Consider the following 27470-nt stretch of genomic DNA (forward strand, 5'->3'; position numbering starts at 1 on the left):
ATAGTAGCTCTGTTGTTCTGTGTTTGTGTGTCTGTTAAGTTGATTAATTTGTAAGATTCAGTTCAGTAACCAAATTCCAAAGCCAGATCCTGGATTAAAAGGTTTTGTCGCGGTCCGGCTCGGGCGAGATCCGTCCCCGTCGGGTCGGGTCGTGACATCTTTTTAGGTTTATCTCTACCTTTCTTAACATATGTCAAATCTAATGCATCTAATTTCCTAACTGGGTCACATGAAGGCAGTTATTTTATGTGACCAAACCATCTAAGGCTACTCCAACCTTTTCACATATATGCTCATTTTGAATACCATCTCTAAGAGTGAAGCCACTCATCCACTTGAGCATTCTCATCTCTGCAACACTAAACTTACTATTATGCTTCTCTTTTAATGACCAACATTATGCACGGTAAAGCGTTGTAGGTCTCACCACCATCTTATAGAATTTTTCCTTCAGTTTAAAGGGAACTTTTCTATCACATAACAGTGCTTGATATGTGCTTATTTGGACTTGGATCAAACCACTCTTGTTGTGGATGGATCAATGTTGTCGAGATGCTCAGTTTGACTAAAATAACAATTTAGATGGTTGTGAATTTAATTTTGAAGACTTAAAATTTTAATATATATAATGATTTGTGCTTGATCGGGCCAATTTTGATGGCATATCGATCAGAGTCAATCTTATTGATCTAAATAAATAGATTAATAATATTTTTTTTAAACACAACAATTTATTCATAGGAGCAAAGGATCACATGACCCAAGGACTAACATCAATAGCATGAAAACAGCAGAAAATCAAAGCATACAGCAAGACGCGAAAGCAACAACAAGCAGGAGAAATAACAACAAAATCGGACTCAGGTATGAAAGCCCCCAGCACCAGCCACAGACCATCCATATGTGAGAGCTCCATAACACCATAGCCACCAAAAAATCCAAGTAAAACACCCAGGTTGCCAACAGGCCAAGGCAACAGGGGGAAGCAGGGGCTTCCTCTTCATTGTTCAAATAGATGTATAAGATGACTGGCTATATATGATGTAATTGCTTCAATAATCAGTAGGGATTTGAATTAATTGGAGGATCTGTGTCATAAGGAGTGATGTAATTAAGATCGTAAATGAGTTGAGCTGCGTTCAAGTCAATCAAAATTTTACCTCAGTCTTAGCTCAACCAATCTCATTCATTTAGTTCAAGCTAGGCCCACCCATTTATTCACAAGCTAACTTGAGTGCTCAAGTTCTCAAGATTATGAGAAAATAACAAGAATGCTTTATTTGGGATTTATATATATATATATGATATATATATATATAAAGGGTGTCAACTTTTGACACGACCCGGATCCGACCCGGAAAATCCGGTGTTGGACCCGACCCATTGATAAACGGGTCGGGTTTCGGGTTCACAAGTTCGCCCGTTAAAAAACGGGTCGGCGTTCGGGTTGACGCCGTGCGACCTCGGGTTGACCGCTGGGCGACCCGCAAACCCGTTTATTCAAAAAAATTAACATTTTTGCATTTCGCGCGCCTGCCCTAGCTTGCCGCCCGCGGCTGCCAGCTCGTGCGCCCCACGCCTCCGCCGCCAGCCGCACGCCCTCCGCGCGCCACCGTGCTGCAGCCCGCTCTCGCGCCGCCGCTCGTCGCCGCCAGCAGCGGTTCGAACCCGAAACCGGGCGGGTCGGGTTCAACCCGGCAACCCCGCCGGGTCGGGTCGAGTCGGAATTTCCGACCCGTTGCCTTCCCGGGGGGTTAGGGTCGACACGTTGAACCCGGTACGTCAGTATTCTGGTCTCGACCTGAACCCGACCTGTGGACCCGAAATGTAAACCCTGTTGACCCGTGACGCCGTAAAACTTAGATCAGATGGTCATGGGACGATGCCAATGGATACTCACCAAAACGTCTGGGTCATTTTTTGTAAGGAACGACCAACAAAGAGATATTGCGTCAAGGTCATACCCTGGGTTTTCGGCGTTTTCCGATGCAACTCCGATCTCGTTTTTACAAATTGTCGGGATTGTCCGAACCCGACCATTTCTCAAATGGGTTGACCCTATTCCAAAATATTTAGGCACGGGTTTCAGTCGCATTTCAGCTTAGTGTAAACTATTTGACCCTATTAGGGGGAGAAAAAAAATTACAACTCAACCAAAAAAAGCAGTGCTAACCCAAACGGCAACCGAAGTTTCGAGTGGGACGCTCTGCCACGAGGATGCGACGCGCAGATCGATCATCTCTGGTAGAAACAGCGGAACGTCTTGGCACTTGGCAGAGCTAGCCGACAAAATTTATTTTATTATATCTCATCTATGAATAATTTTACTACAATCTCAGAGGATTATGTTAATGTGCAATGTAAGTAATAGATTCAGGAACCGAAGTGTTAGCTGGAATATCTGTGAATCATATATATATATATATATATATATTATTATTATATATTAAAGCACGATAAGTGAAATGATCATTAAGTTTTTTTTTTACATCGCTTCTAATCTTTTTGGCCAATTTAGTATTAAAATTTTAGAAATGTTAGCTTGATTTAAAATAAAAAATATTTTGAGGCAGTGACGGTTAAGAATTTAGAGTTTGTGGACAATTTACCACTTAAAGATATTAATTTTCCTAAAAGTACTTTAACTATTTTTTCTCAACTTTTTAATATGCTGCAATTGAGATCAATTCAAAAAAAAATATTTTTTCTATTGAATTCAATAACCATCGTAATTTCATGACTATTTATTCCACTTAAAAAAAAAAAATGAGACTTAATTCGGTCCTGTATTTTTTAGGATTCATTAAAAATGTAAGCATGTGAAGAAGCGGAGATGATTTTTTTTTTTTCATATAACGCATTGCATGACTGTTATAATAAATAACCTATTGCAGATTGACTACAATTAAATTTTTAAAATTTAAAAAAAAAATCTTCTATTATTTACTTTAGTGGGCACATCATCAAGTGGCTGGTGGCTTTGAAACTTTTGATCTTGCCGTCTTACCGCCAAGAAAGGTATAACTTTATTTAAAAAGCTTTTTTGGGTAGAACTTTATTTAAAAGCTCAATATGAAAGATTATATTTTTAACTATCTGTTGCGTTAATATTAAGTAATAGAGTTAATTTTGCATTGCAACAAATAATACTGGCTTACTGTGAAATTAACAATTGGCAATTTTGGCATAAACCACCCCATATTTGGGGCATTATTTTTTCACTAAAAAATAGAAAAAACTTTAATATATATTATTAATTTATTGAATCTTCATGGATGAACATGAATGAAAAAAAAGTTCAGCATCTTCCATCTAAATGGAATTTCTCATCATTAACCTCTTTAATTTTCTCTATCTTATATTATTATTTTTTAAGAATACTATTATTTTATGCTCTCAATTTATTTTAATTTTAATATGTCTTCGAGTGACGTAAAATTATTATATTCAATGTATGGAGCAATGAATGAATATAAAGGTAGAGATATTTTGTTACTAAAACTTGATGTTTTAAGCTGTTAATATCATTTGGAAATAAATAAGGTGGGTGAAGAAAGGAATTTGAAAATAGTGTTTGTACTATTAATAGAAAAAAAAAGAGAATTATTGATAATTTAATATATATATATAATATATATATTATATTATATATATATCGAGGAGAGAGAGAGAGAGAGAGAGAGAGACTATAGTTATAATTTTGATAAAGTTTTCCTAACAAAAATGAGTGATATTCAAATCAAATTTTTAATTAGGGTGAAGCATGACCTAGCCTAATCTAATAATGATTATGTCATATCTAAATTTAAGTCTAGATGTGGATGATGTTCGCCTTTACTGCAAGTAATTTTCTAGAGAAGAATCGGAGAATCATGAGTTTAGGTGAGTGTGCAGACTGAGAGGGATATGAGAGAACTCAATATATCTAAAATAAGCATTCTTGCCCTTTATTCATAGGGCTTAGAGGGATATAATAAATATTGTGCACAATAAAATATTTTAATTTTAGATGAATATTATTAGTGTTTCTTGCAAGCGTCGTTACCAGCTTCGAGATAAACAACGATATAAAAATTTAATGGAATTACAAAATAGATAACTAACATGACAAGAATTGAATCAAGAAATAACTCTAAGGTGGTTGGGGATACATGATGAAGATCAAACTATAAATCAATTGTAAGATTAATTATAATGTTCTCCTTAGTAGTTGATATTCCAAAAGTTGTTCTAGAAGATGGTATAAGTTCTGAAAAAGGAGAAGCATTCGTATTATTAGAGTTGATATATCATCAAAAAATAATCTTGATCGGGCACGAATCTCAAGGCAAAATTAGGTTGAAAGTTTCAAATATTAAATCTGGGATCATATGAACTCCGATTTCAACAAACTTACAATCAAACTGAGTGTATTGGAAATACAAATCCAACGACATAAAATTCAACTTAATCCAAGCCCAAATGAGTTTTAATCAAAGACTTAAAGTGCTATTGAAAGGTTCAAACCATAATTTAGATTACCAAACAGTTTTCAAACAAGGCATGCTTATAGTCGAATTGAGCGGCTCGACAAGATGAATCCAACGAGCCCAAGATCTCCAAATTTCAATATCATTAAGACCTTCAAATGTCCGATGAATGGTCCATGATCAAGAGATTCAATATTGGCCATCCATCCAAACAACTCCACATTTGCCCTCAATCTTCCTCCTATTTACTAGTCATGCTATTCTAAAAAATTATAAATAGTCCCTAATTTATCTTAAGAGGGGACTCAAACAAGAAGAGAAGAGAATGAGGGAAGAAGCTCCTCCTCGACCACCGCCGGAATTCTGCCCGACTTCCAAGTGACGCCGGAGTTCCGCCCGACTTTCAAGTGACGCCGAAGTTCCGCCCGACTTCCAAGTGACGTCGAAATTCTGTTTGATCTCCAAGTGACGCTGAAATTTCGTCCAATCTCTAAGTGACTTTGGAATTCAGCCCAAATACCCAACATCGTCGAATCTCAAATTATTGTTTGTAATTGAATTTCAATTCGGAAGTGAATTATTGTAATCTGATCGTCCTAAATTTTAAGTACAAGTCAGCATTTTGTACCTTAAGCAAACACTAGTTAAATTCTTTCAACTGGGCGTGTCCCCGTAGTTTTTTCCTTTCCAAAGTTTTCCATGTAAAAATAATATTGTTCTTTCATCTTCTGTTTGTATACTGAATATCCGTACAACGCTGAGACGATAAATTTCTAACTTTATCGCCGTGTATATTCTAGTTCGCAACAAGTGTCAATGCTATCTTTTGAATTTTTGTTAATTTTAATTTAAATATCATTTATACAAAAAAATAATTTGATTAAATTTATGAGAATATACTAACCTTTGTTTTTTTTTTTTTCCTAATAAATAAATCGGAGGAGGTAGACTTTCATTGTCCGAGACGTTTTCCTGCAAAGCGTGTGGGAGACAACAATATTAATATATGAAGGGGAAATTAAAAAGAAAGAGAAGGGGCCTTTTCCTCTTTCATCAGTGCAAAAGAGCTTTTTCGTTAATTGCAAGCAAAAATATTAAATTACGTTATCATTTATTTTTGTTTATGGATTTATTCGAGAAAGATAAGCTTTCATGGAGCTCACGAGTCGTTTCAATGAGGTGCGTAATGGTTCACGTGCCGTGCCCTCGCCGAATTCTCCCGAATTATCCTAAACCCTAATACTTTCTTTCTGCTTCTTAAAGCAACTTTTTAATATTAAAATTTTAAGAAACAATAATAAAGTCGTCCCAAACATAGCCTTTGTTTAGGATAGCTTTCTTAGGCTTTGTTTGGAACGACTTTTTTATTGCTTTTTAAATCAACTTTTTAGTACGAAAATTTCTTGAATTAAAAATCTTTGTAATAAAAAATCGTTTTAGAAAGTAATAAGAAAGCTATCTCAAACGAAGCCTTACTGTTTTTCAAAAAAACTTTTTAATACAAAACTTTTCTTGTATCAAAAAATTGTTTAAAAAACAGTAGAAAAATCACCTCAAATAAAATCTAAATATATGTTGTTTTCATAATATAAGTCTATCATCTATGATAGTGCTTCATATAGAGATTAAATTTCCAATAATTTTTTAGAGTATGCTATAATAGATTTAAATGAATAAAATTAAATATTATGCATAAATATCTATTATTGTACATTTAATTCTTATTCAGCTAAACATAGCTAGTAAAGCGGTTTTTATTTGTATTATATTAGTTTGATTTAAAAAAAGCAAAAAAAACTTTTTGCTCAAACTTGATTGGCTCGCTTATGAAATGAACCGTGCTTGAGCTAATAGTGAGAAAAAACATAAATTATTTTCACAGATCACATCGAGACTTTTTTGTAAAAAAAAAATTAAATCAGTTTGCTCATTAAGGAGCTGTTTGATTTGATTAGAAGTAATGATAGATTAAAAAATACTTGATAAAAAGATTAATGTGTTGAAAATGTTTCTAATTTAATTGGTTAAATATATGATTTTATTTTTTGATTGGCTTGAAGGAATTACAAAGTAAGATAATAATGCATTTAAAATAATAATTGATCGGGGTGGTTGACGATAATGGATGACAATGGTGGTCAATAATAGGCGACGATGGTAGCTAGAGATGAGTGGCAATAGACAATAGTACCGATGACCAACAAACGAGCAATCAACACTGGCCAAAATGACTGTCACGAGCATCATTTTTATCCAACTTGTGTATTTAGGATTGACTCGAAAGTTGAATTATATTCTAAATAAACTCTAAAATGAACTAGAATTTATAAGATAATTTTCAGATATAAATACAAAATATTTAGTTGATAGTCAAAACTTTTAACTAATAAATCAAAAAGAGTTAAGTTAAAAATTATAGAGGTTATAGTAATTAAATTCTATCTGCCACGTAGTTGATGAGCCATCTAAATGATTAAAATGCCTAATAAACAAACAAAATTGATCTGCCAACTGACAAAAATATTCATCTATATATATATATTATTTAATTACAGCTATTATGATTTGATTCTATTACAATTATATTATAAGAGATGTTTCGGTGCATGTGAGGTAGGGGAGGAAAGGGAGGGTTCTCCTTCTCCGAAGGAATTATAAACACGTTCATCTGATCAAATTAATTAATATGAATTTTACTCTTCATTCGCGTCATCTGAATAATCATATAACAATCCAACCAATTGTTTTGAAGCCATGGTAGAATAAATTAGGACTTTCAATTTAAGTAAAAATATCAGCCTCTTATATTTTAAAAAAAATAATGTTTACTATTAAAAAATAAAATTATTTATGATATCATTGTATGATGTGGGTATATCTCATATACTCAAATAAATAATTTGCAACATAACATATAATGAAGATTATCGGTGTTAAGTGACGACCAATTATCATAAATTTTGGCAATTGATCGATCAGCAATAATCATCAAAGAATGAGTGATGACACATGAGTAACTTCAAATCTTAGAAGATAGGTACTTTAGTTGTTAGTTGCGGGGGAACCAAATGTTCATGATGTGGCTCTTTCCCTGCTTGTATTTGTGTTTAGCTTGAGAATTCTCATATTGTGACCCAATTCTTGGTTTGACATGTTCGCCTCTTCTCACTTAAAATTCAGATTCTATCATTTGATTGTTAGTGTTAATCAACGATATAATAAATAGATGCATCATAAGTTAGTTGTTCAAAAGTGGTCGGTAAATTGTTCCTCGTAAGTAGATCATGCATGATGGAGAGGTCTAAACAAGGACTTTCGGGTGAAATTTAGAATGACATAAAAAGCTTTAGATTTCTCTTGGTTCAATAATTAACTCCAACCATCCAAAAGTCCTATGTGTGTAAGGTTCATTATCTATTCATAGATGTTGGGAATAATCTTTTTAGTAATTTTTACCTGATGGATGATTTTTTTTTGTGTATTAAAAAAAATCATAAAAGTCATATAAAGTAATGCTTAGGAAGGAAGTTATTATGTGTTCATGACCAACCCAATCTAATAAAGATTCATGATAGGTCTATTAAACATAGATCAAAATATATATATTTATCTAAACAATTTCATGAATAAAATATTTGATTCGAACTGAATTTATTTATTTTATTTTAGCATCGATGATTCTTAGAGAAGTAATCTCCTGTGATTAATTAGGTTCCAATCTGATAAAAATTTTAATTGATCTAACATTAGTTGATTATAGGATCGAGCCGACACTACAAGAAAACTGATCATTAGCGACCAAAAATTTAGAGACGAAAGTAAAATGGTCGCAAAAAGTATATTTTAGCGACCAATGATGATAAAGGCCTCTAAGTAAACATGAAGCATTAGCTGCCAAAGAAGATAATTGGTTGCTAATTTTTTCTAAGGTTTAGAAAAAAAAAATTAATTCACTTTTTATTGAAAACTTTATATTTAAATATTAGGGTAAAATTAAATGACAAAATTTATTTCAAAATACTAATACAGATGTGTCGAACATTTATTCATATTTGTAAATATTTTATTTTCATAGATATAAATTATAATTTTGTAACTTAAAATTATGAATTGATAAATTAAAATTAATCATGAAAAATTTTGAGTAACAGATCTAATAATTTGTGCTTAAAAATATTAAATTTATTTCCCTTCTAATATATCAAATGTTACTCATTTATCACCTCTCTCCATGCTATGCCCATAGATCGCATTTCGCGCTCTAGGGTTTTCGCGACCGACTCTCCGCAACTCCCTTTGTTAGCGGCCACAACTTAAATCGCAACTCCACCTTGGTTAGCTGCCTCGACTTCAATCGTGCGTGAATATGAGTCGCCCTCGAGTTCGTCCTCTCAGGTAGTTTTCTTTACACTATATATCGATCCAATCTCATTTCTCGGATTCCTTCCGCCGCCCTCGAGTGCTTCCTCTCAGATAAGTTTTCGTTGCTTTCCTAAATCAAGTTTTTTTTACTATTCTCCCAAGTCATTTGATAACAAGGGTTCATTCAGTCATGTATTCATAAGAGGAAAAAACTTGATAGAATTTTTATTGAGGAAAGATCGAAGAGTGAAAGGGTTCATTCGCAGACATCAATTTCTTGCATTTTCATTTTGTATTTCCTTGCAATTTGAACCAAAAATCACATAGAGCTGTTATTTCTTTGTAGGTGGACCTAATTTATAAATTTATAAATTTCGTTCTGATTATAATATTTATGAATGAATAATTTATGTCTGCTCTACTTGGCATCATGAAATTAAAATTTATATTTATACATGTTAAGACACCATTAAGATACTTGACACATCAGCATTCCAGAAATGTCTTCAGTTGTATTAGTTGCCTATATATACCGTTGTATTTGTAATATTGTAGATAAACATAATAAAACATCTCTTTCTCCTTCATCGTTCTCGTCTGTTCCTCTTCCCCGTTTCTCTATCTTCACATGGTATCAGAGCTCTAAAGCTCTACAGCGTTTCGTCCATGGCGGAAGAAGACTCCGCCGGATCACGCCAGACCTCCTCTGCAATCGTCAACCGCGACACAGAGCTTTTAATTCCTCCTCATCTCAAATTCTTGATATCCAATATCAAGAATCTGGTTCCCACCTCCCTCACAACAGAAAACTATTCAATCTGGAGGCTTCAATTACTCCAGCATTTCTCTGCAAACGGCTATGGAGAACACCTCACCGGACAGGTTTCTTGTCCACTCGGACGTATGGGGACCGGCTCCGTCTACTTCGCTAAATGGTTTTAGATTCTACGTCATTTTTGTAGATAATTACTCGAAATTTACTTGGTTATATCCTCTTTACACCAAAGACGAAGTGTTTACTAAATTTCAAAATCTCTATGCTCTCATCAGAACTAATTTTAATACTAGAATTCAAAACCTACGAACTGACAGAGGAGGCGAATTCCTCAGCAACGCTTTCCGAAACTATTTGGCTCAACATGGTATAACGCATCAAATCAGCTGTCCGCACACACCCGAACGAAACGGAACCGCCGAGAGAAAACACCGGCACCTACTTGAAGTAACCAGAACTCTACTTCACGCCTCCCAACTGCCAAATTCTTTTTGGGCCGAAGCCGTATCCACGGCAAATTACCTTATTAACAGACTTCCCTCGGCTGCCATTAACGATCAAATCCCATACACGCTACTACATGGAACCCCGGCATCTTACAGTCACTTGCAAATGTTTGGGTGTCTCTGCTTTCCCTGGACAAAACCATACGCTCGTACCAAATTAGCTCCGAGATCACACACCTACATATTCCTCGGGTACTCCACTCAACATAAAGGCTATCAGTGTTTCGACATAACTCACAAGAAGCTCTACATATCGCGGCACGTAATATTCCATGAAAACACATTTCCATACGCCGCTGCTACTACTATCTCTCCATCTACCGACGACACAACGCTTAAGAACCATTCTCCTCTTCTGTTGGTACCTACCTCCACCCTAACTCCATACACCAATTCCACAAAGGACATCGCGTCTTCCAATCGACTTCAGCAGATATCTCATTCCACTGACTCCTCTGCTGCGACCACCACCGAATCAGCCAGTCCTACAACAAATAATACCCGTTTCCAAGACTCTTCTACCGTCTCCGCACCAATTTGACATCCAATGCAAACTCGTCTACTGTAATATCAAAAATCTGCTCCAGGATGGTCCAGGACGATCTGGATCGTCCTGGGACGATCAGTGGAAATTCTGCTACAGAATGTGCCCAGATTTGCTCCAGGTGATTTTCTGTACATATCGTCTAGGTCGATTGAGGACATCGTCCAGGCCGATTGGCACTGTAGAAAATGTCGGCCTGAGAATAGTTCTGGGAACCGTTCAGGACGATCCAAATTGGCCTGTTTGTCCTGGGACGATCTGGCGATCGGCCGGGCCAATCTGAAGATTATAAAACTGATTTCAAGTCATTTTGAGGAGAGAGAAAATCATTAAAAAACGAAAAAATATCAGCCGGGAGAGAGAAAGTCAGAGATTTTGGAGAAAAGTTTGATTTTCGGTACGACGCGGAAGCCGTTTCGTCCCGAAGAGACTGTATCAGTGAATTGTTGTACGCAAGGTACAGGCCACATTCCGCCTTTCTCAATTTCAGAACCGTCGGTGTTTTGGCGAGTATTTTATCTGTCCTGATTCGTATTCGTTAATCGATATTTTGTCCGTATCTTTTGATTGGTTCAGTTTTTACCGCGTACTTTCTGTATATTGTTGACGTGCCGGGTTGTGCACATTTTGGTTATTTTCGAAGATTTTTGTCGCGGGATTTTTGATTACGGCGGTGTTTTAGTCGATCTGCATTTTTCTGTGAAATTGGAAATTATCTGTGCAGTGAATAAATGTTCTGAAATGTGATTATCTACATTCTGTGCGAATTTGATGAATTTTGATTTTCCATTAAAAATTTGTGTAAATTTCGTATAACTGCCGTTGTGCTGCCCGATTTTTGTCTGATTTCTGATTTTGTCCGGATTTCTTCTGAATTGATATGCTATAATATGTATATGCTATAAACAGGGAGCTATAAGGGGCCTGGATCCTATGAGATTCAGTTAGTGTCTGGGGAAAACCTTTAGATGAGCTCAAGTTGGAGAAATATCTGTATATATTCTGAATCCGATGAAATTTCTATTTCGGTGCCGGTGAGCACATTTAGCTTAGCTATTAATTATTCAGCGAATTTCTGGTGTCGTGAGCAAAGGGAGATATAAGGGTTCAAAATCCGTAGTGTTCTGTTTAGTTTAGTTTAGCTATTAATTAAATATCTGATATCATGATTTCTGAATATGATTCTATTTCTGTATCTGTTCTGTAAGCACAAATTCTGTATTCTGATTTCGTACGATATAATACTGGATTCTGATCTGTATAACTATGATTCTGATATGATTCGGATACCATTCTGTTCTGTTCCGATATGATTAAACTTCTGATATTATGTACAATTCCGTATTCTGATTTGATATGACTTCTGTTTCCGTTCAGTTCTGTCTGATTTGATCTGTTTCGTTCTGATCTGTCCGATTTGATATTTGTCCGATTCTGTTCCGATTTCTGATTGGATTTTGGATCTGATGTGTTGGTTTTGGATTCTGAGAATTTTGATTGGAGTTGTTGCTTTTGCTAAGCTTGTTGAGCTCACTCTGTTTTCTGGTGGTTTCAGGTTATGGAAAGGGAAGGAAGTGCCAGGACTAGAGTTCAGAGTCTGATCAGTATATGTCTTTTGTACTTTTGATTTTTGTACGGTCATGTTTTCTTCTGTTACTTTCTTCTGCTGAGCAGCCAATGGTAAACGAGGTATTTGTAATGATTGTTTTTGAGGAAAAGAAAGAAAAAGATAGATGTTTTGTTCCGCTGTGTTTGATGATTCATAGTAGCTCTGTGTTTGTGTGTCTGTTGAGTTTAATTATTTGGAAGAATCAGTTCAGTAACCAAATTCCAAAGCCAGATCCTGGATAAAAAGGTTTTGTCGCGGCCTGGTGCGAGCGGGGTCCGTCTCGGATCGAGTCGGGTCGTGACATCTACGCTCCGGGATAACCAAGCCAAAGCAAATATTCACACTGTCAGCTAACGATTCAGTGCAGACCACCCCCACCTCTTACACTACGGCAGCAAAGCATGCACATTGGCGTGAGGCAATGTCCTCCGAATTCCTGGCCTTGCAAAAACAGGACACCTGGACACTCGTTCCAGCTCCGCCAGATAAGCCCATTCTCGGCAGTAAATGGACGTTCAAGACAAAGCTAAATCCCGACGGTCAAGTCATCCAATACAAAGCTCGCCTTGTGGCACAATGCTGCTCACAAGAGTTCGGGGTCAATTTTACCGAGACATTCAGTCCCGTCGCCAAAATGGTAACGATCCGAATGCTTATTACCATTGCTCTAACTCACAACTGGTCAATCAAACAGCTAGACATTTCGAACGCTTTCCTTCATGGCAATCTTCAAGACGAGGTGTACATGTGACAACTGAAAGGATTCGAGGACAATCAGCACCCGAAGCATGTGTGCCAGCTACGGAAATCCATCTACAGCTTAAAACAATCCCCGAGGCAATGGTTCCACAAGCTCACCAAATTCTTGCAAACGCTCAGATTCAAATTCAGCACGGCAGATCCATCTCTCCTATGTTTTCAAAACAACAACACAAAACTATTCGTCCTTATTTACGTTGACGATATCCTCATCACCGGCAACAACACAATGAAATTGAATGAAGTCCTCCACAGCCTCCGCTCGGAGTTCAGCCTCAAACAACTCGGTGACATCTCTTTGTATCTAAGAATACAGGTGATCAAAACTAACTCTGGATATTTTCTGTCTTAATCACACTACGCACAAAATCTTCTTTCCACTGCAGGATTCGAGGACTGCAAGCCATCACCGTCCTTTGCTTCACCTCGGGCTCAATCAAATCCAGACAATCAACCTTTCTCCAATCCCCAACTATTCTGCAAAATCGCTGGCTCTCTTCAATATCTATCTATCACTAGATCGGATATAGCTTTCACTACAAATGCTATCTTCCAGCAGATGCATCATCCCCGCAACAGCGATTATCAAGTACTCAAACGCCTGCTACGATACATTTGGTCTTCCAGTTCGGCACGGACCGCTTCAACTCAAGTGTTACACAGATGCAGACTGGGCCGCAAATCCCACAGATCCTAAATCAATCTCAGGTTTTTGCTCATTTCTAGGACCGAATCTGATTTCCTGGTCAGTCAAAAAGCAACAAACAGTGGCAAGATCCTCAACAGAAGCAGAATACATAGCACTATCGGCTGCGACATCAGACGTCATCTGGATTCGGCGACTGGCTTCCGATCTCGGCATCCCACAGACCAATCCAACCACTATCTACTGTGATAACATATCAGCGATAGCTCTCGCACATAATCCGGTCTTCCATGCCCGGACCAAACATATAGAAATAGACTATCACTTTATCAGCGACCATGTACAAAATGGCACCATCAGCATTGCTCACATTGGCTCATCGGATCAGCTTGCCGACATCCTAACAAAAACTATTCCAATAAATTACTTTATGGAACTTCGCTCCAAATTGACCATTCGATCCTCGAACGATCAATTTGAGGGGAAATGTTAAGACACCATTAAGATACTTGACACATCAGCATTCCAGAAATGTCTTCAGTTGTATTAGTTGCCTTTATATACCGTTGTATTTGTAATACTGTAGATAGACATAATAAAACATCTCTTTCTCCTTCATCGTTCTCGTCTGTTCCTCTTTCCCGTTTCTCTATCTTCACAATACATCATAAAACATGATCCACACTTAATTTTATTAATTCTCAAGCTCTTAAATCCTACGTCTATAGAAAGAGATAGAAATTAAAATTATTAATTAATTTAGAATTATACTATTTACCATGATTTGTTATCAATGATAAATAAAAATAACATTTATAATTAACTCATAAATAGTTAAAAATATAATCAAAATTTAAATTAATAAGTAATGTCATAATTAAAATATTGCCTAATTATATTATTTTTGCAATTATAATTTATTGTAATGGTATTTGAAATTGTAATTAATCTAAAACAAAAGATCTAATCTAGCTTAATTAAATAAATAGTAGGGTAATCAGTAATTAAAATTAATATAAATAACTTAATTAATATATTTTAAAATATAAAATATTAATTATATAGTAGTGTAAATAATAAATAAATAATTAATAAGTAATAGAATACTTTAGTGATTAATAAGATGATTAATAGTATAATTAATAATTTAAATTAACTAATAAATAAAACTTAATTTATTAGTAAAATTATTAAGTAAATAATTAGTAATTTCAAAAAATAATTAACTAATTAATTATATATCAAATTTATATCAAGTTAATATATAAATAATTAATTTGATAATTAATACTATAATTAGTAATTAAATTAACTTCTAATTATGTTATTATTATTATTATTTATTGATGATAATTAAAATTAAAACTAATAAATAACTCATACTTAACATAAATTAAATTTAAAAAACAATAAATTTAAATTTTAAAGGAAATAATCATATTAAATTCTAAGTTACATTGTAAAAAGTTTTATAGGATTTAATTATCATTTATCTTGCCAAATAATTTTTAGGGTTTAAGAGTTGAGTTACTAGTTGAAATAGAGTATATGGATCATTTCTTGTTAATAACATACATTGCACAAAATCAATAAAAACAAGAGTTTAGTAGGTTAAATTGCAGATTTTATCCATAAGAAGACTTTGTTATGCTCAAGTCAATGACTAAGCAAATAAATGAAATTGAATCAACAAATTTTTTTATGCATGATGAAGAACAATGTCTCATAAGAGAGCCCTTCCTTTGTGAGGAAAAAATATTCTATGTGATCACCGGACATCGTTCGGAGACGAATCAGAACACGCTACATTACTTTTTTTTGTGTACCGGTGCTGTGTACCATTGTGTACAGGGGCATATTCTGATTTACTTCTGAACTGTCATGTGTCCGCACAAGAATAATTTCTCCTTTATGAGAGAATGTTGAGAATGAGAAGTTTGTTCTTGGCACTTTGATAGTTTCATCAAAATGTATGGTGAATGGAAGAAACACATTATCTTGAATTCATCCTATATATAAGTGCCCTCAATTGAATGGTATTTGGTCCCATGACTAGCCAGAGGATTAACAAGCAAGGCACCCCATATCCAAGAGCCTTGTTAGACTATCATAACTCTAATAATGATGGACAAATGAATGGAGTTCTTCTACTTCAAGAATAGTGTTTGTTGGAGTTATGATTTATATATTTGATCTATATGTAAGACTTATAGATTGGTGTTGTGAATGATCTGATCTGAATGCCCAAATTGATATTGGAACTCTGAGTTTCGTTCTAATTAAATGTATTTCATGAAACATGGCCTAAATGTTGTCATAAATTTAACTCCATTCAATGAAATAAATGTAGGAGCATCCTTTGTTTGTTTGACCATAGTAGCATAGGGATTATGTAAGCATAAATCCTAGAATCTTTTGATTGAATGAACATAATTAATTTAGAATTGATATTTTTTTTTAGAAAACATCAGTCACCCCCTACTTATGAGTTTTACAAATAATTTCTGCCCTCAAATAGTCAATTACATAATATATTCCATAGAACTATAGACATTTTATCTCAACATAATATGAGTTTGAAATTTCAATTCCTAAAAATAAAAAATAAGATTTTTTTTATCATTCTTAACTTCCTCAAAAAGTTAGCCATTATAGCTCAAAGTTTAAATATATAGTCTAAATTTAAGATGCCCAACCTCCCTGTCCCCTCTTCATACTATTATACAAAAGATGTAATGTTTGGTACCTATAGTTGAGCTCTTAATTCTATGCATTATCACGCAATTTTTTGCCTTTGGCTGACAGTACCACGGTGAATTATTACGTACAGTCACCGGACCGTCCGTACACCAATCCATACGCGCCACGTCACCCGGATACACCCGGGGCCCAATGTATCTAGGTGACGTGGCGCGTCTGGATTGGTGTTCGGGTAATTTTCCTAGTATCACCCACCAAGTTAGTCAAGTGTGAAAGTACTTGTCCATGACACTTTGTACCAAGAGTTATTTATTATTATTATTTTAATTTTTGATTAATATAAAAAAATTTTGGCCCTCAATTTAACCTAAATAGTAAAAAAGAATATTTTGGTATTTTTCTATAATTATTTGAGCTAAGAATTAATTTATTATTATTTAAACACTAGGTTGACTATAGTAAGCCTCATGAGTCATGACAACCGCGTGGGTTAACTAGCCCGGGCCCTAATCAACCCCGCCTCTTTGGCCGGCTGGGGACGGAAACCCTAGATGATCCCTTTGAGCGGCTTTTGCCACAATATATAAATGCACAGATTGATATCTTCTTTACGCCCTATCTTCTTCTTCCCAGCTGTTGCCGCCGTCGCTCTTCGGCTTCTGTATATCTAAGATTTGCTGGCGAACTCTTTCATGCTCTCATGTATGTATAAAACAAGATCTGCGCTTAATTTTATTCAGTGATCAATCTCAATCTCCCAATAATTACAACTACAGTAAGTAGATATGTTCCTGGTCATGTGCGTCATTCTTAGAATGTAGACACAATGAAGTCCTCGATACGGCGCCCGCGCCCATATTAAATTAGGGTTCTTCTCTACTCACGATCATTTTTATCTCCGGCGGCTGCTATTAGGGTTTCTAAGAACTCTAGGCTAAGGTTCTATTACGGTCCTTGATCTTGAGTTTTGTTCGTTCCTCCAATCTATGGGTCATAGCTTTTCTTTTTTGGTAGGGATCATCGTTAAATGTAACATATTTTGTGATAAAAAGCTTTTGATTTTTAAATCAGAGGGAATAGATGGCTCCTGCACAGCCGAAGACGGGTCTTTTTGTTGGGCTCAACAAAGGTCATATCGTCACCAAACGGGAGTTGCCGCCTCGTCCTTCAAGCAGGAAAGGGGTAAATCTCAGATTTCTTATCTCAGTTGGAAATTATAGCGCTTTTCTGGAAGAGTATTTCTTTTGATGCGTGGTAATGCTGTCGTTTCGATGGTTGCTATTTTGCTTAAACATTTTGTTTAAAGATTTTGTTTTGCAGGTTATTAGTCTCGTTTCTGTCATATTCTAATTGCATTTTAAATTTCTTTTTGTAATGGATACCAATATTATTTATGTTAGCCTCTGGTTGCTCTGTAAATAACTTGGGATTCTTCATTGCATTTGTTGTTTTGCTGAATGCGTTTGAAATTGTTGATTTTTTTGGTGAATGTTGAGCATTGAAATGAAAATTTGATGGAGTCTGGATTCAATCCCATGAACTTTGACAATATTTTTCAAAAGCTTTACCAACTAAGTTAGCTGACACCCACAAATTGTTTGTGCTAGTATCTGGCTGTTTGGAGAATGGCTTTATTTGTTGAAGCTTCAATGTTTGATGCATATTTTTCTATCAACAACCTACTGCTACAAAACTTTGTTCTTTCTTCTGTAGTAATGGCCTTCGTAAGATAGTCTATTTCTTATGAAGTTCCTTTAATAGTGGGAAAATTTGTAAAATCTTTGAATTCATTTTTGAGCTTTTTTTGTTAATTTTTGCAATCTTTACTGTTGCTGTCTCAACCTCATCTCATCTTTTAATCCTTTTTGAGGTGCTAATTTTTGTTTCTGCTTTTGTATGGGCTCATTTGTCTATTTGGTCTTTAAGAAAACTAGCAAGAGGGTGCATTTTGTGAGGAATTTGATACGGGAAGTTGCTGGGTTTGCACCTTATGAGAAAAGGATCACCGAGCTTCTGAAAGTTGGAAAGGATAAGCGTGCATTGAAAGTTGCTAAAAGAAAATTAGGCACTCACAAAAGAGCTAAGAAGAAGAGAGAGGAGATGGCTAATGTTCTGAGAAAGATGAGGTGGGTTCTTGCTTTCCAGTTATCATTTTGTTATTTGCTATCTGTTTATACTGTTGTTAAAATTGAATTCTTCATATCCATATTGTTAGTGAAATGAGGCTTGGTATTCCACCTATATAGAATCTCAAACCTCAATTAAAAATGAGAATCATATTTATTCAATCAAAATTATTATTTTATTTATTTCATTATTTTTGATTTCATAACGCAAAATAAATCATATTTTCAACCATCCATTTAATTTCATATATTTACTTTTCAATCATTTTATATTTTTTTATCTTAATTTCATTTAGGGGTTTTCTGGTTGTAAGTAAAATGTGTGTAAAATATTTCAAATGCAAGGGTTTTGAAAATATAGGTGTTTTGTTGGATGAAAAAAGAATGTAGAGTAAAATAAATGTAGTGTAAATCATTTTAGTTCATTTTTGAGGTAATCAAAATTCACCCAGTTTTGAGTAAGAATTGTTTACACTGCAAGCTTTGCTTGACCCCCGCCGCTGCTAATCTCTGCCTATCGCCGCCACCAGCAACCATTGACCACCGCTGCCCACAACTGCTAGCTGCCGCCACTAGATGCTGGCCAACATCGATTGTTTCCACCTGCCGTCGTCCACCTCCACCGCCACCCACGGCAGGCCGATGTTGGACACCACCTCCGCCACCCACCGCAAGCCGCTGTTGGATACTACCACCATGACCACCCGTTGGTCGCCACCATCTTTGGATTGTACATTGCATTCATTTTACTTCAAAAAAAAAAATCATCCACTTGCATTTACTTCACATTTATCCAAACAAACCAAACTATTCCTTTTACACTGCATTTCAACACATCTACCTTCTTTACTGCTATAGGTTCCAAGAAAGTGCTCCGATACCAATTTGATATAATTTGTAAATGAAAATAACATAATAAACAAAAAGTGCATGAACACAAAGATAGAGATTAATTTTTGTATTAATACTTCAATAATAATGAAAGATATAAGTAATATACTATTCGAGAGGTAGTGAGCTCTCTCAATCAATCTAGATGCCATTAGGAAGCCCTCAAGAAGAAAACTACAACAAACAAACCAAACTAGCCTTAAATAAGCTCTTCTTATTTTTCCTCCCAAACAGCTTTACTGCCTTAATTAATTTGCTCTCTTATTTTGAATTCAGATTGGGATTAAAACAACAATTAATTCTCGTATTGCCTTTATTAATTTCCCTCTCCTATTTCAATTCACAATGAGAATTCTTTCCTTCAATTTTAATTAAAACTTTCCTATATAACTTCTCCTTAATTGCTTCTTTCATATTGATTTATAGCTTTGTTGGGCGCCACAAGTGGTGACCGAAATCCCCCGTGGTTATGCTGAGTGTTCCGTCTAGCCCAAGAGCTGATTTGGCCCTAACTGGCTGTCTGGGTTGGACCAGCCTCTCTGCTCCCCTTCTCCCGCCATATTAGACACACCATGGGCAGACTTTTTTTTTAATAATTGTCAATCTTAAACGTGCAATCAAAGCACCTAATGCTAGTGTTTTCTATAAAAAATCATTACAAAATAATGTATAATGGTATACATCTCACATAAAAAGCTATAAAAAAAACTAATAGCGGCTTATTAAAGTTACATTTCAATATTTCATGAAATTTACTTAATTTTCAACAATAGTCTTTTATCTGCATTTTTCATTAGTCATGAATTTTTTCAATATTAATATTATACTATTCACATATCCTCTTAAGAAACTAAAAAAGTACATTATCTTTAAAATAACCTCATAAATATATGAACATATTTTTGTATCACTAATTGGACCTTTCACATTTTGCATGAGTCCACCCATCGACTGTTAAACTTTAATTGCAAATTTAATAGACCAAAAATAGCTTGCGGGGTGTCCAATGCACGTAAACTTGTCTCACAAGCATGCTAGGGTTTCTTCTGCAGAGCCCTGCATTAGGTACCCATACCCACACCCACCCATGTACCCACCCATACCCAATGGGCATGGGTTGGTATGGGTACGCTCATGGCATCGTGGGTGGGTATGGGTGGGTACTCAACATCAAAGGACAACCAATTTATATTACTAATTATCATATACATGCAATATATTATTATAATCCTTACTACGCAATGTGCAACACTGAACCGCGTCACAACCATGATAAATTTTGATATGTGGCTTGAAAGTTTGCAGTCAGAGAAAATGACAAAAAACCTCAAGGCCATTAATCTATGGCAGACTGCATTCAATAAGCGTGGAAAGTGGGTGGGTATGACATCAGGAAAGTCACCAAAGGTGGGTGTGGGTGGGCAAAGCCCGCCAGCGTAGAGCGTGGGTACCCAATGGGTACCCAACCAGGACCCCATGTAGGGCTCTGTTCTTCTGGCCATCTTCAATTATAATTTTTCTGCGACGCCTCGATCTTTTTATTTTTATGTAATTTAATATTGAAATGTTTTTCTCATGTTACATTTGAATATTTGATATTAACAAAACATAATGAAAAAAATGCTTAAGTAAATTTATGAACTTAATTATTTTGAAGTTACCATATGACTTAAAAGCAGTATACATATATTTTATAAGCATATCATATGCTTCAGACATTGTTCATTTTATACATGCGCATCTTCATAATTTGTAATAATATGAGATATTTAAACATGCTACAAATATGAAGTTATTAATAATAATAGAATTATAGAAGTATAGAACTACAAATGTCTTCTAAATATTAAGTTATTTAGAAAACCTGCAAGGCTGCACGTGTTTGAATTGGAAGACATCATTGGCTTTCTAGCAATTGATGGAGAGTGAAACATAGAGACCTCATTTTCTAATGCTTACAACCAGAAAAAAGGATTTTTCTTGTGATCCGAAAGTTATCATATTGTTGCTGATTTAGTATTTTTACATTATTTCTATGTTATAAATAAATATGTATGTATATTATATTAATTTATGCTATTTGAATATGTTATTAATGCTAAAGTGTTCCAATGATAGACACGCCATAACCCAATTTATTTATAGCAGGAAGTCGATACGGATTTATTTGGATGTTAGCCATTGATGAAGCTATAATGTACTTGATTGAGGTAAAGAATAGATGGGGTTGGTTGGGATATGAGTTGCAAGTAGCATATCTTAACTTAATTCAATTGTCTTTGAAATAGTGGTTGAATTATTTAATAGATCTTTTATGAGAAATTTTAGGCCTTTGAATCTGAAAATGAGATAATTTGTGGATACGATGATTAGACAATGATCAAATATTACTTATTTGGAAGAAGCTAAATGAACAGGAGAGAGTACAAGAACATTGGGAGTTAAAAGCTATTCTATGTCATAAAAGTCAATAATAGAAATATGGTAATGATTAATTGCATATGGGAAGTTTGAAGAACTATTGAGGTTAATATTGTTAGTGATTGGTTGGTTTATAATAAGCTATTTATTGACAATGGTTCTTTAAATGTTATTATTGTTTATACTTCTTAAGTTGGATTGTATGAAAATTGAAGGATAAATTTCGGTAAAAATTGTTGAGCTATTATAAGGTGTACTTGTAGAAGAGAGGATTATTACTGAGGTTGCTCAATATGAGGGTGGCTTAAATGCATATTTAAGGTTATGGCAAGTGGGATATGAAAGGATTCATTCTGAGTATAGAATAAGAGATAAAAGTATTAGGTGAGAAGTTTTACTTAATTTATAGTAATACGGCATATTATAATTGCAAATACATTCTTTAGAAAAATGAGGACTTATTTTCTGTACAAAGTGGAGTTGGTGGGCCATAAATAGAGTTTTTCTTGCGCAAAAATAGAGAATTTTTTTTTGTAAAAATTATAATGTGATTCTTGTAAAATGTTTGGCCTTGCAACTTATTATAGTAGTTATTTATGTATGTATTATGAGTGTAATGAAAATGATGAAGAAATCTCATAGAATAAAATGATGAAACTTGAGAATGTGAGAAGTTAATATTTTAAGATAGCATGCAAGGGAGGCAAATTAAAAATTTAATGTTTAGAGAAACTGGTAGGGCAAGATGGTTTGTTCCATCAATAAAATTGTTTTATAAGTTTTCAAGAGATTTAAAAAATATTCTATGGTAATATGGGGACAACATGTTGGAGTAAGCACAAAATGTTATTAGAGAAGAAAATATAAAATTTAAGTAGTTCTAAAAAAGAATATTATTGAGGCTGTTAGAGGTGCATTAAAGTAGGTGACAATAACATTTTAGTTAACGATAAAGATTTTATTAAAAAAATGACATACTGATAAATTCTTAAATTAGAGTTTAAAGGAATGAGTTATTTAGGACGGGTATTATGAACTAAATATTGCTTTGACTTCAAAAATAATAACTTTTGATGATTCATATTATAATCTAAGTGAAAAGGCTAAAAAAGTAAATGCACAAAATAGATAAGGCAATGTATGATATGATAGATCTAAATATTTTATTATGTTAGATGCTTTAGAATAAATGACATAAGATTTTAGCTAAAAGATAAAGACTTCATATAAAACAATGGCAGATTGATAACTTCTTTAATTAGATTTTAAAGGAAGATGTTATTTTGGGAGAATGCTATGAGCAATGTCTTGCCATGAATTATGGATTGATCTAGAAATCAAAGTTGAGTTACCTTTGAAGAAAATGTATAAAGTTAAACTTTTTTAAAATGAAATATCAATTAAGATTGAGAGAGTTATGGGTGGTGGCGTAGTGATTTGATTAAATTTTTTTTTTATATATAATTTTGAAGGTTCATAGGAAGTTAGCTAATGGAAGAAATTTGTATAGTATTTAAAGAAAGTAGTTAAATTTATGGTAATTATTCAGGAATCAAAGTTTAAAGTTATAAATTGAAGTTATTGGTGCGAGTAGACATATAAACATAAAAATTATACTGGTATTAGATAATTACTTTGGTTTTATGACAGAAAGATTCAATTTGGAAGTGATTTTGTGCTGAGATGATTATTTGAAAAACATAAGAGCAGAGGAAGGAACTTTATGCTATTTTTACTGTTATTATGAAGGTTTATAATATTATTAATCAAGTATCATTGGAATTGATTAGATGTGCATAAGGAAAAGGATGTTTATGAAATAGACTTTAATTTCTTAAAGATATATTTGATTGTGCATTAATTAAAATTAATAGTAGCTGTGAAGTGATTAAAAAGTACTCAATTATATTAGGATTACAAAGGATGAGCATCAATTGTGCATTGTTTTTGTATTTACTCTAGTGATGCTTGAAAACCTAATTAGTATGAGGTGCCTTATTTACTCTAGTGCACTTATTACCTATTACTAGTTTCATGAATTCTCCCTCTTGCCTATCTTAATGTTCACTGAACTTGTGCACGTCTTTCTTATTCTGGCATCTATCACATTTGTTGTACCTTGCATTTCTCGTAGTCACTAACATGTAATAAGTCCTTCATATTGATAATAATAACATTGTCATCTCTGAATGTTCTTCAGATCTGCTGGCGTTTCTGAGAAGAAAAAGTGAGGAATTCCTTCCACATGCAGTTGGAGCCTATGTGCTTGCATTTAGAGAACTAATTATCAATCTCTTTTGGCTTTTGCTATGTTTGTTTTTGTTTTATTCTGGTTTTAGGCACATTTTTGAACTTACTGTTTGTTACTCTATTTCCTATCAATCTTTCCTGGATTGATGAACAAGGATGAACAATTTGTCTATTTTATCATTTCTAATGTGGAATGTTAGTCTTGGTTAAGCAACCTAATAGAGGTAATGAAGTTTTATATTTAGATCCATGGTGGAGAAAAACTCCAGATATTAAAATGATGTTCTTGTTTGTGCAACTGTAAAGGTGGACTTTTTCTGCATGCATGAAGCCCTACAATGGATTAATTTATGCAGTTTTTTTAGGTTATAATGGATATAATTTAATAAGTTCTTTCAAATTTTGGGTTATTTGTATTAAAGCTTTCATTGTTTGACTGCCTTACACTTATTACAAAATGTGATGATATTTTTTGTCCTACACTCCTAATACATATTACCATGAAGATCTTTCATACAATTTCTTTTTGAAGTTGCAAGACAATGTCTTCAGAAGGAGAAATTATTCTATACAGATACCAGATGCAGAACGCTGTCTGAAGGCTAATCGGAATGTGTCATGGTACCGAGCCACAATACTGAGCAAGAGTGATGTGATGGATTATGGTTGGTCTGAGGATGGTATTTGGCGGCACAGAATAATTAATCATTTAGAATCACCTATTTTCTGATGAATGGCTCAAGTTTTTAAAAACTTCTTAGGGCTTTAAAATATGAGATTATTTTGTGCGGACATTGGAAGGTCTGAAGTGCACCCAGAATGATCCTTGTCACTTGGTACCCAGCACCGGTACTAAGAAAAAAAAATGATGTGGAGTGTTTTGGTTGACCTTGAGCGTTTCATATCCGCACAAGATAATTTATCTTTAAATATACCCCATGGTCTCTCCGCTTGGACCCACTTGTTTAAAATTTTATTTTTCATTCTCTTTTAAATTAATGATTAGGATATCATTGTATCATTGGATTAGAGCAAGAGTAATGATTATGAAGTGGGCTTGGCAAGTTTTTTAATCATAAAACAACCGATTATATGGTGGCCTCATTCGACAACAATATATATCATAAACACGGCAAGTTTTTTCTTTAGGCCTCGTTTGGTTCCTGCAATTCTTTTCTATAAGTTGGTAAAAAAATAATTATTGAAGAAACGGAGTTCATAATCATCACTCTTGCTAATTTCATCGAGATTGATAATTAGTTCTCTAAACAGAGTACATAATCATTGCTCCTCTGAATGGTTGACCGTGATGTTAGTTTATTATTCTTAGCATCAATGGATATACCACCCATTACCACTGATGCTAAGAATATGAACTACCACTAATGATTAACACATTCATGAAAGTTCTTGAACCATCTTCTACCCTTTCATCCAGACTAAATGTTTCATGCACTTGAGAGTTCATATTCTTAGCATTCGTGGTAGGCATGTTTAGCTCTTCAACTTTCACCTATCGTAAAAGAATTAATTCAGCAGCATGCGACAATACCATTTAACATATCTCATCATCATCCACATGCATGACAATGAACTCACTCCCTAATAACAAACGACAAACTAACATCATAGTCAGCTTAGATGCATCATACTTAAAATGTTATTGTACAACAATAATATTCAATTTTCAACACATTAAAATGTTCGAGGCTTTATATTTTAAGTATGATATGGGCATTCGGTTCAATAGGGGTTTTCCTCTTCTTTTTTATATTCATGTTTATTAATATGTAAAATTTTCATCTATGATGCCTCTTTGCCTCTCATAACTTCAACATTAGATAAAATTTTATTTCTTTGCATTTTTTTGCTTCTTAACTTCTTTCAAACTAATGAAAATTCCGTAATTCTAAATTTATGGAGATTTTACTATCTTCCATGAAAATTAACCATGATTTATTTTAGATTTTGTTATTTTATAAATTGTATATGTTAACTCTTGGTATATTATTAATAATTTTAAATAAAAGTTTATGATTCTTAGTATTCAAATATCATAGTTTAATTTGTCGGTAGGAATTTTAAAATATAAGGAATATATATTTAATTTTAATAAAAGGACAATTTAGTATTTTATGGTTAAAATGCTAAAACTGATAACACAACCAAATAATTTAATAAATTATATCTATTTTTAAATTGCATAAGCATGCAAAAAACAATATAACTAAATAATCTTATTTATTTTATCTATATTTTTTAATAATAACTTTTAAACCAACTTAAAAAAAAAAGGAATAAAACAACCAAACGAACATGAATAAGTACACAGCTCACCTTGGTCTATTGGTTGATAACTTATGCTTCAACTAACTAAGAGATCCTTAGTTCAAGTCTTTGTATATGCGTGATAAGTTTGTCTTAATTGATCTAAATGATAAAAAAAAAAAAAAACATGAACAAGTAGAGGCGACAGACGCGCGCACGAAGTTTGTAGGACCGATCGACCAAACCGTGCGTCTCTTAGCGGGAAGGGCGTGATTTTCGTTGAAAACGAAATGAAAGAGGGCCCGATTGCATTCTAAAATTCCAAAATCCCTCATCCTCTCCCTCCTCAATCCTCATCCTCAACCTGGTGCGATTCACCTTCAAGAAACCGGCGAGCAAAGAAGAGGGAGCCTGCGTGTGATCGACCCAGACCAGTCCTTGCGATCCATCTGAGGTGTGCATTTCATTTCAATTGAGGGATTCGATCGATTCTCCTTCAAACCCCGATCCCACAACCGACCCGCATCCGCCCGCACTGACCTGCCCAGCACTTCAGCGCCCTCCGTGCAACCTAATGTTTGCTAGAATGTGCATCTTCGCTGTTAGGATCTGAAAATAGCAAGTTCTTTGCATTTTTTCTATTTTAGGCAAATGAAATACAGTTCTCCAAATTGGTTCTCTTCTTCTAAGGAAACAAACAAATAATATTAATGAAACATGATAATCTCAGAAATTCTATGTTTATTGATGCTTTTACATATGGAAAGTTTATTTTCGAAATTGTGCTTCAACATTATGTATAAATATGGCAGTAAGTGTTGATGAATTTTGACGGTTTACGATCTCTTTTTCATTCCTGCGTGAGGCGGAACTCTTCGTTCGCGTGAGGTAGAGCTTCCCTCTTCGGCTTCGCTGGTTCGCGTGGGGTAGAGCTTCGAGCGAGTCAATTGCCATTGCCTGTCTAGGGTTTGCTTTTCCTCTTGTGCATTTATTCGTTGATGTTCCAAGCTTCTCCGCCTCCTCTTCCAAAATAGTTCCTGTCGGATCGGAAGTGGCGTCGGGAGCTCGCCCGCGAAGGTAACGAAATTTCTCCCCCTTTACGCGCTTCTTCGGTCGGAATTCTTTTTCCGTCGCGCCAAGAATG

At 34.4% G+C, this 27470-nt stretch overlaps 1 protein-coding gene across 1 annotated transcript; it reads left to right on the forward strand.

Moving 5' to 3' along the window:
• Positions 1 to 16885: 16885 nt before the first annotated feature.
• On the forward strand, positions 16886 to 24306 carry LOC110107370 (60S ribosomal protein L36-3). Its single transcript, XM_020837613.2, has 4 exons — positions 16886 to 17072; positions 17442 to 17552; positions 18297 to 18496; positions 24009 to 24306. Exons 2-4 carry the CDS (start codon positions 17451 to 17453, stop codon positions 24037 to 24039), a joined length of 333 nt encoding a protein of 110 aa, XP_020693272.1. The 5' UTR covers positions 16886 to 17072; positions 17442 to 17450; the 3' UTR covers positions 24040 to 24306.
• Positions 24307 to 27470: the final 3164 nt, after the last annotated feature.

The sequence above is a fragment of the Dendrobium catenatum genome, unplaced genomic scaffold (genome assembly GCF_001605985.2).
Source record: "Dendrobium catenatum unplaced genomic scaffold, ASM160598v2 fragScaff_scaffold_370, whole genome shotgun sequence".
In the NCBI taxonomy this organism is placed as follows: Eukaryota; Viridiplantae; Streptophyta; class Magnoliopsida; order Asparagales; family Orchidaceae; genus Dendrobium; species Dendrobium catenatum.

Excerpts from the sequence above, each read along its gene's own strand:
- LOC110107370 (XM_020837613.2), top strand. The coding sequence starts at position 17,451 with ATGGCTCCTGCACAGCCGAAGACGGGTCTTTTTGTTGGGCTCAACAAA. Across the intron at positions 17,553-18,296 it reads GTCCTTCAAGCAGGAAAGGG|AAAACTAGCAAGAGGGTGCA; the intron begins GTAAATCTCAGA and ends TTGGTCTTTAAG. Across the intron at positions 18,497-24,008 it reads AATGTTCTGAGAAAGATGAG|ATCTGCTGGCGTTTCTGAGA; the intron begins GTGGGTTCTTGC and ends AATGTTCTTCAG.